This window comes from Labrus mixtus, chromosome 6 (assembly GCF_963584025.1).
Source record: "Labrus mixtus chromosome 6, fLabMix1.1, whole genome shotgun sequence".
NCBI classification, from domain to species: domain Eukaryota; kingdom Metazoa; phylum Chordata; class Actinopteri; order Labriformes; family Labridae; genus Labrus; species Labrus mixtus.
The window spans coordinates 5520014-5535003 of NC_083617.1; the positions used below are offsets into that span (position 1 = coordinate 5520014).

The 14990-nt window shown below is 40.5% G+C and overlaps 1 protein-coding gene across 1 annotated transcript in view; it reads left to right on the plus strand.

The window, feature by feature from the left end:
* The window catches only part of dst (dystonin), a 112131-nt gene that overhangs the window by 26327 nt on the left and 70814 nt on the right, over window positions 1-14990 (plus strand). The window contains exons 6-14 of the mRNA XM_061039610.1: window positions 485-577; window positions 10025-10191; window positions 10317-10429; window positions 10590-10696; window positions 10793-10912; window positions 11751-11846; window positions 11956-12083; window positions 14638-14731; window positions 14830-14984. Of these exons, the coding sequence (XP_060895593.1) occupies window positions 485-577; window positions 10025-10191; window positions 10317-10429; window positions 10590-10696; window positions 10793-10912; window positions 11751-11846; window positions 11956-12083; window positions 14638-14731; window positions 14830-14984 (1073 nt within the window). The remainder of the gene's footprint in view (window positions 1-484; window positions 578-10024; window positions 10192-10316; window positions 10430-10589; window positions 10697-10792; window positions 10913-11750; window positions 11847-11955; window positions 12084-14637; window positions 14732-14829; window positions 14985-14990) is intronic.

The window sequence follows — 14990 nt, forward strand, 5'->3', positions numbered from 1 at the left end:
GATTATGATCTCCCATAAGTGGTGTGTATTTGTGTATTTTTTAGGATTATAGCATTAAATTTGTAATAGCATCATCATTTATTCATTTATTTCAACCCATTGAGGGTAAGCAATGGTGCTGAGCTACAAACAGCAACAGAGAAGATACAAATAAAATCATCAGAGAGGTCCAGGGGTTAGCAATAAAGGCAGAAACATGGATAAAAACACAGAAAAAGTCATAATATTAGCATGTAAAATGCTTGTTTTCATACTCCCTGTTACCTCACAGTCTCAGGATTACAGTAACAGTGATCCACGACATAAAGGAATGACTATATCGCCCTCTTGTGGTGCTTTTTTAAATAAAGGGAAATGTGGATGTGTTTCAACTTATTATTACACCAAATAAATGTTAAGTTGAATCCTTTTATTTTACCATTTAAGAGCAGGGATTTAGGGTTTGAATTATGCAACATATTTATCATGTGTGTCTTTTCGTTAGGTCAAACTTGTAAATATCAGGAACGACGACATCACAGATGGAAACCCAAAACTGACCCTGGGATTGATCTGGACCATAATTCTGCACTTTCAGGTGAGTGTTCTCATCTTTTTGTTTTTGTTATTCATCTGTTTTTAGGTAATTAGGTTTATTTTTTTGCACAGAAACTAGATTATTACCTCCTTCATTTCCTTGTATATATACAACTTAAGTTATGTATCTTAAATCCTTCTTGCTGTGTATCTTATGTTTGAAGTTTAAAGGTGTCTAGAATGCAAAAGACATGCCGGCATATGTTCAGATTAAGTTACATAAAAGCATGTCAAAGCACTCCAGATCAGTTTTTTATCATTTATGTGTTCCCACCCATAAGATGGATGTTCCTATCTTTGACCACAAGATGTCAAACATGTGCAGCAGACATCCTGCTGGGTGTGTGACTGCGGTCTTACTCATTTCACATCACAGTGTCTACACGGCTCCCTTAAGTTCATGTTGGATTCTGCTCTGGTTGTAACTTGATGTGTTAATATCGGGTGGCTCCGTGTCGCTGAAATGTCTTTACAGGATGATGTGAGGCATGAAAACCTCATTGACTCAGTTGTAGGAGCCTAAATGCACTTCATAATGAAGTCTGGTCTGCATGCAAAAATCTTTTAGTTTACAAATTATACACAGTAATTTACATGATTAATTGATTAAAGAGTATGTGAAAGGAATACTTTCATTTACAGTATTAACATATTGATATAGTTACAGCTCAGATGCACAGTAATATAACAAGTTAAATGTTTTAATGATTATCTTTATAATTTACTTGGATCAGTTAAATGCATGAAATGTCACGAGTGTTAAGGTGACTATATTGCTGCTTCCTCGTTACTATTGTTAGGGTTGGGTTAGTTACTGCACCCCTTTAAGGTGCGTTGATCTTGTGAGTGGAGACGCTAGTGGAGTTAATTGAGCGTCTTCTTTCAGTGGAAAACTACACCAGCTGTGATTACGTTTTTTTTTTTTGCTGTGTGCAATCAAGTAAATGCAATGTGTGATTCTACTTTGTCCTTTGCTGTCAAAAGAGCTGTAGCATTACCTTGTGCACCTGTTTTGCATATTCTAACGCTTGTTTGTTTATACAAATTATCTTTCTGTAGAGCACTCTAGTAATAAGTGATTCAGTTGGCTTCATAAAAAAAAGCAAATATACCGGCAAGTAATGCATTGAGTTGAGAGTTGAGGCATTTGTGCAAAAAAAAAGTCTGAACAGTAAAATGTGCAGCTACGTTTACAAAATACTTTTAAAGAGTTGTAATGGTTTGCTCTCCCTGAATGTTCTCAGAAATGTTCTCTCAGGGAATACTCTTCATTTTATTGCTGAAGTGACATAATTCATGTCTAGTGGGTTTGCTCTGTGTGTGCATGCCAGGAGATTCCAGGTGTCCAAGGAAGTATTCACATCTTTCCAAAAATTCTTCTTCTAACTTAAGCGCTCTCTCTCTCTCTCTCTCTCTCTCTCTCTCTCTCTCTCTCTCTCTCTCTCTCTCTCTCTCTCTCTCTCTCTCGCCCTCTCTCGCTCTCTTTCGTTGGATTATTAATATCTTTGGCACAACACACACGGCTGAGTTGTTGATTAGCAGTAGCATTGCACTTTCCTTTCAGACTTGAAGGCTGTGATTGTCATGGCATTGAGCTGGTTTATTATGTTACAACAAGAACACATATGTGTGACTAATGCGCTAAATGAAATAACGAAGGGAAAAGTAGTTGGTATCATTTTTTGCCTGGACTCAAACGCGCTGACAGGTAGCGTCTGTGATGATGCCAACACCTGCCGCTGTCATTCACACGCAAGCCCCTGAGCATACGATCCAGCAGCAGCGGGCCTGTTTCTTCTTGATTTGGGTGGATGAGAGAAACACTTCAGGAGAAAATGCAGAGCTTCAGCCATGGTACACACCTTTTGGCTTATATAAGCGAAGCTGACAGCAGATGGACATGTATGAACCGAGCACAGATTTTTATATAACGCGCCTTTGTGTGACGGGATGGGTTCCTGTCTACATGACAGAGGTTGTTGTGGGGGACATACTTATCGTGCTTTTCTTATTGCTGCAGGCTAGTTTTATTTTTTTCCAAATGAGCTTATATAAATCGAGTGATGTTGCAGCTGAACTCTTGGCCTCAAAGCTGCTGGTTTACTGTTACACTGCTGGAGTTTAGTTAAGGTGTTTCAGACACCGTCCATTGTTTGATCATGTCTGCACAGATAAGAGGCCGATTTCATTTCAAAAAGTGCCTCTGTTGGATTCCTCACAATATGTGACCTCTCTATATTTTCACCTGAGGCATGCTATTGAGAGAACATTGGGCTTTAGTAGCTGTTAAAAAGTAATCGGGTGCTTCTTGTTCGTCTTGTTTTCTTTTTCTTCCTGATGTGAGGTCACTTTCTCTGTGTGTCATAGGGTTGCCACAAAGCCAGAATTTAAAACGAGATAATACAAGCACAAATCAAATCATGTCAATAACCATTTCAATACCAAAGCAACAAACATAGAAGTCCTAGGTAAGGTTGTGAAATACTTCAATACTTGGATACTTTTGAATTGCATGTGATTTAAAATGCAATACTTTCTCTGTTATTGTATTGGTCACGAGTATCAGGAAGTACAGAAGCTTTAGAATAAACAAAAGTCTACAGTCATATTTTAACCCGGAAGCTGCAACGAGTAGAGGTGGGGAAAGAAATCGAGATTCTTTTCTTCTGAGATTTTAAATCGATTCATAACTGCCAAAGATTTTTTTTTTTGAGCTCATCAGTCCCTCCCCGCTAAGCGCTAAGGCTAGCTCTTTAACTCAGTGTGATGCCAAATGGAGCGGCAAGAAATTCAGCCAGTCCCACAGATGACTGGAGTAGATCCTGAAGCATGTACCAATCTAAAAATAGACTTTGAAACATGAATCCAGAATCAATTTGAATCGAAAATGGATCTCAATCGAATCATGACCCCAAGAATCGAAATGGAATCGATACATCCCAAAGACTCCCAAAGACTCCCAGCCCTGGTATCGAGCAACAACCTGATCACATGTGATGATTGAGAGAGATTATTTAAAAATTTGTCTGAACCCTATTTTTGGGGACAACTGCAGACACTGTCTAAATTGCACAAATACATTGGCAGTGTTTCAGGACTGAAATGTTGCCAATGTATTTGTGCAATGTAGACAAAAAAAAAGTGTAGGAGTTTGTGTGCAATGTTACCCAGTGTTGTGTATTTTTGTCGCTGTGGAATCAATACAGGTGGAGATATCGTTGGATTGTGACGAACTTACTAGAATGTAATGTGTGTTTTAGTGGCTGGTGACGGGTTCACTGTCATCACATTCTTCTTTTGAGTCTTGTCTTGTTTGTTTTGCCCTCATGTTCTCTCACTTTTACTGCGTGTTAAGTACTTTTTTCACTCATTTATCATGATTCAGTTTTCTCATTCATTCACACTTTCTTCAACATTGTCACCGATTCAAACTGTACCAAGGACAGGGTTTAGAAATCTTACTAAACTTTTCAACTTTACTGAAATGTATCACGTACCAAAATAATCTGTTACTGCAATCATCCCAGTATTTGGTAATAATACCATGATATGACCATACATACTGTATGAGATTGGGTAATCAGGAGACTGTAGTCTGAACCGTGTGGGCTGTCAGGTGACTTTGACCTTCAGGGAAACTTCACTGGCGTTCAAATATTGTGAGCTCACAGTGACACTCTGTTATTTTTAGTTGAGCTGAGAGGTGACATTACATTTACTGTTTCACACGCTGCTTTATTTTTCTCTTCCTGGCTGTGTATTTGAAGTATTCATTCATACATGCTTCTACACTGTACTTGTGCCCTCGCTCTGTTAGGCTTTCTAATCTTATAGTTGCTGTGATGGTTTTTATACGGTGAATCACGTCCTGGTCCGAGTTTTCCCCTCTTGTGAACTGCCATGGTGGTGATCTGGTCCGATAATAGTGTTTGTTTAAACCGTTGGACTTAAACCCGACCTCTGGCTCGTCCATTGTACGTAGCCTGATTAATAGACAAAGTGAAAGCACTTTGTTGTCCAGCTCGGATTTGTCCCTGCTCCTGCTGCTCTCGTTGACCCACGCTGTCCTGGTTTTTTTTTTTTTCAAAAGCTGTCTGACTGGCTGGGACTCTTGTTTGCCTCATGAGGCCAAAACTTGCTGAGCCAAAATTTCTCACAGCATAATATGTGGCCATCAGCGGGAAGCACTTGCGGTTTAAACAGCGTCCTGCCTTCACCCCTCATTATAGACACAAATATTTGGAGTCGGCTGTGACGCGCACATGCACATGTTTACTGTGTAGACGAAGCAGACTATCCAGCCCAGGAACAGGTCTGTCCACAAGTCTTTTTTTTCCTTCTCGCCCAGCTGAGAGCCGCAAGCACGTGGGGGCCTTGTCAGTGTGTGCATTTATGGCGTTTGTGCTGGATTAGCAAAGCCGGAGAAATGTTTCAAAGGTCAGGAAGGATTCCAGTGTGAGAGGAGAGACCCAGAGAGCGAGCACACGAGCATGCGGTGAGAGAGAGAGAGAGAGGGAGGGAGACTGAGAGGCTGACCGGCTTTCAGCTGTGAGTCTATGAGAGTGAATGAAAAAGGAAAAGCAAACTGCTTCATATCTGGGCTGCCGGTTTGTCTGTCACTGCTTTTTAGCCTGCTGTGAAAATGGCTTTCTGTCAGTGGGAGAGTTGCTCTTCAGATCAAGCTGTGCTCTTTGGATACTAAACACAGCACGCTGTTGGCAGTTTGTCGATGGGTAAGGGACCGTATGACTGTCAGCCATGGGAAACATCTGTGGGTGTGTTCGGGGCCCTAAGGAGGAATGCTACGTCGACCCCAAGAAAGCTCCGCTGAGGCCCGACTCCAGAGAGCTCAAAGGCCGCCGCTACTTTCAAAGGAAGAAGAGGAAATCCGACTTTCAGCTCGGTGAATCTTTCAGGATTCCTCAAGGGGAGGCCTGCGCAAGCAATGCCATTAGTGAGGAGACTGAAGAGCGGCAAGGCGGCCCGGTCGAGGACACAAAAGAGACCCAAGCAAAGCTGCTGGAAGTGCAACCACAGGTGGAGAAACATCTATCCAGGCAAGAAAGCATCAGCCGAGGTGTTTACGTCGGAGAGGTGCCCGTTTTAATCCTCAGAGATCCCTGTGATCCATCTCATGTCAAGAGGCTAGCTTACAGGTCGGGAAGGACTTCCACAGAGCAGACGGACAGAGATAGAAGCCGGTCCACCGTGGAAGGAAAGCTTCGATGCGTTAACACGACCTCCAGAGGGGCCTCGGCTAAAGACGGTCTGCTCGTGAAGAAGCTGCTCCAGCGGCAGCTAAGGAGGGCCGTCAGCTTCGGAGCAGTGGAGCACATGCTACAGCCTTTGAGGGCCAACGACAGACAAGGCAGCGAGGAAAGGTTCGCCAAGATTATATTGGGCTCTCAAGCGAACAGGAGGAGGAGACGGAGGACCATCACCTGCTCTGGTTACGAAGAACATCTACAAGCTCCCGCCAAATGTATTTCAAGTCAACACCAGGTAAACGAGGAAACGTGTTGTTAATACACGATGCTGGTGTGATTCGTGGTAGATCATTAAAAGATTTTATTGGATGTAAAGTCAACATTGCCAAAGCTGGAAGTTAAGCACGAGAATGAAACAATCTGATAAAGTAAGGCATTTACTTAGAGCAACAGGTCTTCATTTTGTTAATCTAATTATCTCATTACATCATTTTAGACCCCCATCAGAGGAGTCCATTGTTCTTGTTCAATTGTTCATTGAGCATTATGTCATCATTGTTGCTACTTTCTGTGAGTTCACAGCCATTTTTAGACACTTAATAACCCCCAAAAAAATCTCCCACATCTTAAGAAGAATGTAAACTACAGGCCTCACTTGTACAGACGACTGTGTGCGCAATCAGATGAACCTGACTGAACTGTTTATTTATGCTGCTTAAATGTATGTTAGGACAGGAACAGTATGTTGACATTTTTGTTCAAACCTGATCAGAAGTTTACCAATTGAATAATGTGCATACACAACGTTACACTCTTGGTTTTTAAAAAAGTTGCACAGCATCAGCAGAAACAGAAATTCATTTTAAAGGCAGAATGTTCAACATTTTACACATTTTACACTAAAACAGAAATCAAGTATCTCCTCTGTAAATGTCTCTCTGAGTCATTACTGTCTACAATGAGTGAGAAGCTTGAGTCCCGCTGGCTGTGTTGTTGTCAGAGCTGTGTTTACATGGACGGGACGGCCTTGTGTATAAAGCTGTTTCAGTCAAGGACAGGGGGAAAAGAAGAAGAACATACTTACTGCTCATTTGAATGTCACATAACTGAAGCTACAAGTGCGCTAACATTAGCATGCTAACACAACAATGCAGACCACAGGCAATCGCAGCTGCGAGCCGAGAACATTTTTTCCGTCGCTTGTGCTTTAATTGTGGTTAATTATGGTGCGTTCTAATTGATAACTCCTACGTTTGAACGCGAGTGAAGGGCGGTTGGAGGTGTGTCGCTGGAGGAGAGCGGAGGCTTCAGAACAGAGGAAGGTGTCGCCTAACAGCAGTTTGTTGTTTGTCTTGGTTTTGATGTCGCTGGTGCTCAAGGGCGATCAAAAAGTCGCACATTCTCTCTGAGAGAATAGGTCTGATTTTTATGTCATTGATTCATTATCTCAGTGATCTCACCACAGCTGATGTCTAGAAGGTGTGTTGTTTTAGTGAATTGAGTAGCTCATTCGGACACTGAAGTGGGTGCATGTATTGAAATTAAAACTTTGTCTCTAACTGTGGGTTAACTGTAAATCCAATATATTCATTGTTGCTGCTCTGTTTGTCTCTATTCTTCTCTGTATCCCACTTTTCAAGCCCAACTCAGTCTCAGCAGATGTTCATCATTCTGCCTCTTAAAGGAAGTTTTTCCTTGTCACTAACTTTGCTTAAATGTTGCTTGGTGCTCATGACTGATTCATGTTGGGTCTTTAGAGATAATTTAACAAAGAGTAAGGTCTTTTACCTGCTCTTCTGTAAAGTGTCTTGATATAACATTTGTTATGAATTGGCGCTATACAAATAAAGATTGATGGATTGATGAACTATGTTTACTAGTATAGAGTTGTTGTCCGTCCCCTCTTCTTGCACATTGGTCACTGTTAATGCATGATTCTAAATACTGTGTATTTTAATGGCTTTGTTTGACAATCTGCACATTATAAAACCTGTTTATAGTCTAGTTGTTGCCAGTCTTTTACAGAGTAAGAACAGGGTTATGGTTCTTCAGTGACAGACTTTGTATCATATTGATATCAATCATTCATACTTTTATATGTTTACAAAAAAAAGGACATCATTATTGATTGACACAAAATCTCTTCCTTGGTCAACAACAACTTTCAAAATGGTGCACTCACTTTACTACTTTTTAAACTTACAAATATCTTTTGAAAGTGATTGACCGCAAACTGTTTGAATGTCAATTTGGCTTAATGAGAAGGCACATGATGTATCTCATTGTCTCTCTTTAGGAAAGACAATTAAGAAAAGATAATGAATGTGTCTGGATCTGTAGGATAATAAGGTTTTACTGCAGTCTTCACCTGCTGGCACTGGCTGAGAATTAGGAGTTTTCATCTCCTTCTTTAGTGGTTTTGCTTTTTGGCTTCATATTAAGACATTCACTGAATGTGGCAATGTGGGTTTTTTTAAATGTCCTTCTGTCTGCATTCAAAGTTATTATTTGGCAAACAATAACCCAGAAATCACACATTATAGTTTGTTTGACACAGAAGGTATCACCTGGTTTCCAGCATACTTAGAGATCTGAAACTATTGTTAGAATAAAGACACAGGGACAGTGGGGTCTTGTTGAGTTTTTATCTCAGTCTATTTGAATTTGTTGTCCTTTTTTATGTTGTATTGGAAACTTCAACCTGTGCTGTGGGAAACAGACTTGTTCTAGACGGAGGTGATCCTCGTTTGTCTGGATCGGTTGGTGTTTGACACATTTCCGTTGCTGAAATAGTCATCGTATTATAGTTTTAGACGGACTTAAGGACTTAAAACCGCTTTGTATCAGAGGTATTGTTAAACTCCTTCCCTTCTTTTTCTTAATTTAATTCCAGAAAATTGTCCAGTGTTGGAAACAATACAATCTTGATTGGCAGGTCTGTGGACGGATTCTTCTCATTTTTTCTTTATGACTGTGTTACTTTGTCTTTGTTAAGCTTGTTTGAGCTGCAGAGTTTGTTTCTGTTTTGTTTCTGTTCATCTCTGTAATTGCTGTGACTCATATCACCCGGATGCAAACTAAATTCCACCTGTTGGGAAAAACCCATATTGATGAGTTGATTGGTTGATAGATTGATTGGTGTAAAACGTACTCTTTATTTCTCTGCTGCTTTGCTCTGATTATCTTCCATGTCAAACACTTTATTTACATTCAATTGTTTGGGTAACAGGAAGAATATAGTCTTAAATGTTTGAATCAGTCAGTATAACTGGTGGTTTGTTGTTATAGTTGTAAATAGAAACTTTACCTCAGATGTCATAAATGTGCTTTGAACCTGGGCCTGCCAACAACACTGTGGCCTCAACCTGTGAAGTGGCCATGTTTGTTTGAGCTCAACGTCAGCCTAATTATCAGTATAACATGTTGTAAAGTGTTGGGTAATTCATTACACAACTGTAACTCCCACTTGTGACCTGCTGACATTTTCCATGTTTGATGTGCAAACAGAACTGTAAAATAAACACATGAAGAAGGTTTGCATCTAATTCATTTCTTTAGTCTTTCCCTAAAAATCTTTCGTATTTTTATGCATTTATTTAGCGATAGGACAGTGGACAGAGTCTGACACTGGGTAGAGAGAGAGTGGGGACAGACATGCAGGAAAGGGGCCACAGGTCGGACTAGAGCACAAACTCGAACTCATTTGTGGTGGTGCATTAGATGGCATCGCTTTTGAGGAGTGGCCGTAATTGTTTTCATGTAGTTATGGTGAAATCTTAATTTCACAGGGTTATTTTTCAGTTTCTCTGGGTTGGGCCTTCTAGCGAGAGTAAGGACAAAACATGATGGAGAGGCGTTTTGGTATCATGCAGCACAGATCTTGAACTTGAAGCCTCAACTCTGACCACCTTTAAGTCCAAGCTAAAAAACATTTTTCTACATTGCCTAGTCTACCGTCTGATGGCTGCATATGTATTTTTACACTCACTTTGAATCATTGTTGTAATTATTTTTAACTATGCGCCTGTTGTCTGGACTTTAGCTGTTTCATTGCATTTAAAATCTTTAACTCCACTTAATTTTAATCGTCAATCGGCACCTTTGTTTTCTTTCATTACCCTTGAAAGCACTTTGAATTACCTCAGTGTATGAAATGTTCTTTACAGACCTAGATGCTCCATGCCTCTGAATTGACAACAGTCCCTAATTATTTTAAAATCTTACGTTTCTATTTCATGCAGATCTCGGAGATCCATGTGACAGGGGGGTCCGAGGACATGACAGCCAAGGAAAGGCTGCTGCTCTGGTCCAAGCAGATAACAGAGGGCTATGTGGGAGTACGGTGTGACAACTTCACCACCTCCTGGAGGGATGGGAGGCTTTTTAACGCCATCATTCATAAATACAGGTATTGTAACTGCAGAAGAGAAAGCTACTTCATGATTATAGAATTCTTATGTCCACTTCTTCTTCCTTTTTTTTTTAAAATCGACTTTTCCCTGCCTTACTGTTGTTTCTTTCTCTTCATTTCAGGCCCGACATGATAGACATGAGCCGCATGTCGGCACAGACCAACAGATCAAATCTAGAGCATGCCTTTGGGGTAGCTGAACAGCTGGGGGTGGCAAGACTGCTGGACCCTGAGGGTGAGGACACACACAGTCATGTTTGGTTTGAAAAAAACTCCTTTTAAACTTTGTGGAGATAAATCAGGGGAGAGGCACTTGGAATTTAGCTTGAGGAGTATTTCCTCTGACTAAAGATCATGTTGCATTTCTGACCTTTGACATTTACCTTTCTCATCAGACGTAGACGTTCAGTCTCCCGATGAGAAATCGGTCATCACATACGTCTCCACACTGTACGACGCCTTCCCCAAGGCACCTGATGGCGTTGATGGAATCAGTCCTCATGTAAGTTGATGGCACCGGTCCGCCAGTTACTCCACCCAATCTGAGTGAAAGTGCTGAAGAGTGCATTAATGACGGATATCGTTTTTCTCTGAACAGGATGTCGATATCAAATGGGTGGAGTACCAGAACATGATCAAATACCTCAGCCAGTGGATCAAACACAATGTGGCCATGATGTCAGATAGATCATTCCCAAACAACCCTGTGGAACTCAAGGTACAGAATAATTTAATCAGTATTATAAGCTTTACGATGCACAAGTGAAGCCCAAGCCTTCACATTCTTTTAGCGTTGTATATGCATAAAGCATCAATAATTATCTGCTTCAAATAGCCCGTGTGCAGAGCCTGCCTGCTGTAACTGAGACTTAAAGTGATGTTGAAGGATATGAGATGGCAGCAGTCCATTTACTGCAAGAAGTCAATAGCTTTTAACGGTGAAAGAGCTTTGGTGCAGCCGTTACAAAGACAAGGGGAGAAAGAACACGTGCAGTGAGATTTCTCCTGGTTAATATCTCTTCTTGAGAAAAAAAAAATGCACTTTTAAAAGCAGATTATAAACCCTCCTTGTGTCATCAGTTTATGACTGAGCTGTGTGTGTTTGTGTACTTGTGCATGTGCATGTACCTCAAGTATGCTGAACTGTTCTTTATGCGTTACATCAACGCCCACTGGACTTTAAAAATGTATCTTCTAACTAACTTACTGCACCTTTTGTGTTTTTTATTTTTTATTTTTATTTTTTATATTTTATATTTTACATTTTTAAATTATATTTTATATATTGTTATAGCTTCTTATACTGTATTATTTAAGTTGTTGCTAGTTCTGCTTTATTTCCTTGTTAATTGTTTAGCACCAATACACCAAGTCAAATTCCTCGTATGTGTAAATGTACTTGGCAATAAACCCCGATTCTGATTCTGAAGGTATTTGCATACATGTATATAGTATAGCAAGTGCTATGTCGCTTAATGTGAATGATTTGTGCTTTATAAATAAAGTTTGACTTCTTTAACATGTGTGTGTAATCTCCTCCTCCTTTCTTTCCTCAGGCACTTTATACACAGTATCTGCAGTTTAAAGAAAATGAAATCCCGCTGAAGGAGAACGAGAAGACAAAAATCCAGGATCTCTACAAAATGCTTGAGGTACACAAACGCAAACCAGAGGAAGCATGTGGCTTTGATCACACGTTGCCATGATTGCAGTTTTACACACTGTAGTAACAACAATTCGGTCTTTGCGGTATGTCTGCAGATGTGGATCGAGTTTGGACGTATTCAGTTACCCCAGGGTCATCATCCAAACGATGTGGAAAAGGAATGGGGGAAATTGATTGTTGCCATGTTGGAAAGAGAGAAGAGCCTGAGGCCTGAGGTTGAAAGGTATGTAGAGGCCTGGCAACATGAATACTCTGTCTTTCTTGGTTCAACATAACGGAGACAGATTGCATCTAAGTCCCGCCCACATCAAATGAAAAAACAAGTCATTTGCTCTTCAGTGATTTATGAATTGCATGAAGGGGTCTTGTCATCACTGTATGCCTGATAGAAAGAGACAGAAACATGTCTAAAGGCTGCAAAGTGGTGGGATGCACAGACACCAGGGTAAAGAACCCAGTTATAACTTATACAAGCAACTAAATGGAAAACAAAGTATTTAAGTAGGCAAAGAAAAGAACAGGATTCAGGCATCAGCAAACAACACTGCACATTCAAATTAGTGAGGGTCAGGATCCCTCAATCAGTGGAGGTTTTAAGATATTATAGTAGTCATTTCAGCGACCATGGCTCAGTGGTATACAGTAGCCATCTCACAACCTGAAGGTCAGGTGTCAAACACCAGCTCCTGCAGTCACATGTTGTTCTCGGGCCAGACTCTGAACCCAAATTTACTCCCATTGAAACGGGAATGTGTATGAATACTTATGGACAAGTTGCATAGCAGCCTCTGCCATCAGTGTGTGAATGTGTAGGTGTGTACTGCAGTGTAAAAAGCACTTTGAGTAGTCAGAGGAATAGATTAGCACTATACAAGCTATTTACAAATAGTAAATTTAAATTTCAATTAACTTTCCTCCGGTTGTACTGGGGCTCTAAAATGTCTTCTGACATGCTGATGTCTTGCCTTTTTGTGAGTGTTGCAGCACTTTCCTGCAGATTGTGGGACTGATTTTTTTTCTCTCCTCGGGTAGGCGTGGCTCTTTACAGTTTAAGGGCTGATCTATAGAGACTTAATAGCTCAATATTATAGGTTACAACTTTAAGAGACACAAAGTTGGTGATGGATATGACAAAACGTGTAATTGCTTGAGGCAACATACAAGGTTGTAAAGAAAAAAAGTAACGTAGACATGTCCTGGTTTTCTATGTGAAATGCTTAACATACTGTAAACTAGCAAGGCTGTCACAATTTTGTACAAACCTTTGAAACTTTTCAATACTTTAAAAAGAACGTTTATGAAAATGATACATCTCTGTTATTTTAATGATAATGACATGATTTAATGACAAATATGTACCTAACATTGAAAGTGTATTTGTGAAACCTACACATCGTGCTGGAGTTTCCCTGGAATTTTTGTCCCTTAAAAAACAGAAATGACCAATAACAGGTGGCCTAGGACTTGTATTTATGTAGCTGCGGTATCGAAGCAGATGGTATCATTAATTGTTTAAAACTCAGGTTTCGTGATAACCCTACTAGCCAACATGCTCCATGAGTCAGCATAATACTCCTGAGGTTGGTGCATGCAGCGTGCACCAGCATCAAATTGCAGGCTCGCTCACGCCTCTACTGAAACTGAACACTGGGCGTCAGAATCTGGGTTTGATTTTTAAAATGAGAGTGTAAATCCCCTCACTTAACATTTGCTCTCTTTGATTGGTACCAGGATTTCCGAGGTTTTTGTGCACAGTTTTGATGAATGTATTAATCAGATTTACCGCACATCTACTTGTACTATTTGCAAATGAAAAGAGGTGTTGTTCTGCTTTAACAGAGGATCAAGTGATTTGCAGACTAGGCAAAAGAAAAACAAAGGAATCTTTTTAACAAACCGCTTTCATGGACTACAGCTTAGCAAGTAAATCAGGACGATCTATTTACTTGAAAGGAGGGTAAATCTGATATCATGGGATGCTTCAGTGAAGATGTTTTATGTTTATTGACGTGTCTGCTCTCTCATGGCAAGCTCAGTCAAGTTTCAGAGCTCCTTTTCCAATGTTTGTTTGCAGGAAATATTTCATTTCCAAGGAACATCAATTTTCATATTTTGCACATTGTTGACATTGTTTTAGTTTACCATCTCCCTCATAAACACGGCGTATTTACAGCATTAAAGAAAGTTGGGTGTGGTAAAAACAGGCACAAAAAGCCATTCTAGCAGAGAGGCAGGGCTTTGTACAGTCTCAACGTGTACAAAGGTGTACTGTCTCAACCTGCTGTTTGATTTTCGTCCCCTGAGGGCAGCAAAATTATTTTCAGGGTGGGATTCATTTTACACGCTCCTCACCTGGATGGCCCTATAAATAAGAGCACGGTGAGAGCCGCCCCATCAGTAAGCTCTGCAAAAGCTTGGAGTCAAACTGTCAAGGTTAGGGCGAGGCTTGTGTCCTTACAGATGGATATTTAGGAGAACAAATGTAGCAGCGGTAGCCTGAGTGGCTTCCGAGTAACAGCATAGTGAAGAAGGATGGCTTACTTTAGCGGGTTATCGTCTATTAGCAACGGCAGCTTCACCAGTCTCGCTTCCAATGACACCATCATCACTGAGCCGTTACAAATGAACAGCTCAGTCTTTCTCAATAACAACATTTCCTTTGGATCCAGGTGAAGTGACAGCGTGTTTGACTTTTGTGAAGATTTTCTTTTGTTTTTAACTTAAGTGATAACTGCTTTTGCTAAAAAAAAAAAATGTAATCTTTCTGTGTTTGGTAGGCTGGAAATGTTGCAGCAGATTGCCAACAGGGTCCAACGTGACTGTGTTCATGGAGAGGACAAGCTGGCGTTGGCAAGAACCGCCCTGCAGTCTGTAAGTTTTCTGCAGACTCTGTTGGACTTATACTACTTTTATATGCTGTGATGACATCGTACAGAGTTTTCAATACCTTTCTTTTTATTCTCTCAAAGGATGCAAAACGTCTCGAGTCTGGTATCCAGTTTCTTAATGAAGCAGAGATTGCCGGCTACCTTTTGGAGTGTGAAAACATCCTCAGACAACAAGTGGTTGACATCCAGATTCTTCTGGATGGGAAGTTCCCCTTTGCAGACCAGCTTGTCCAAAGGTACAG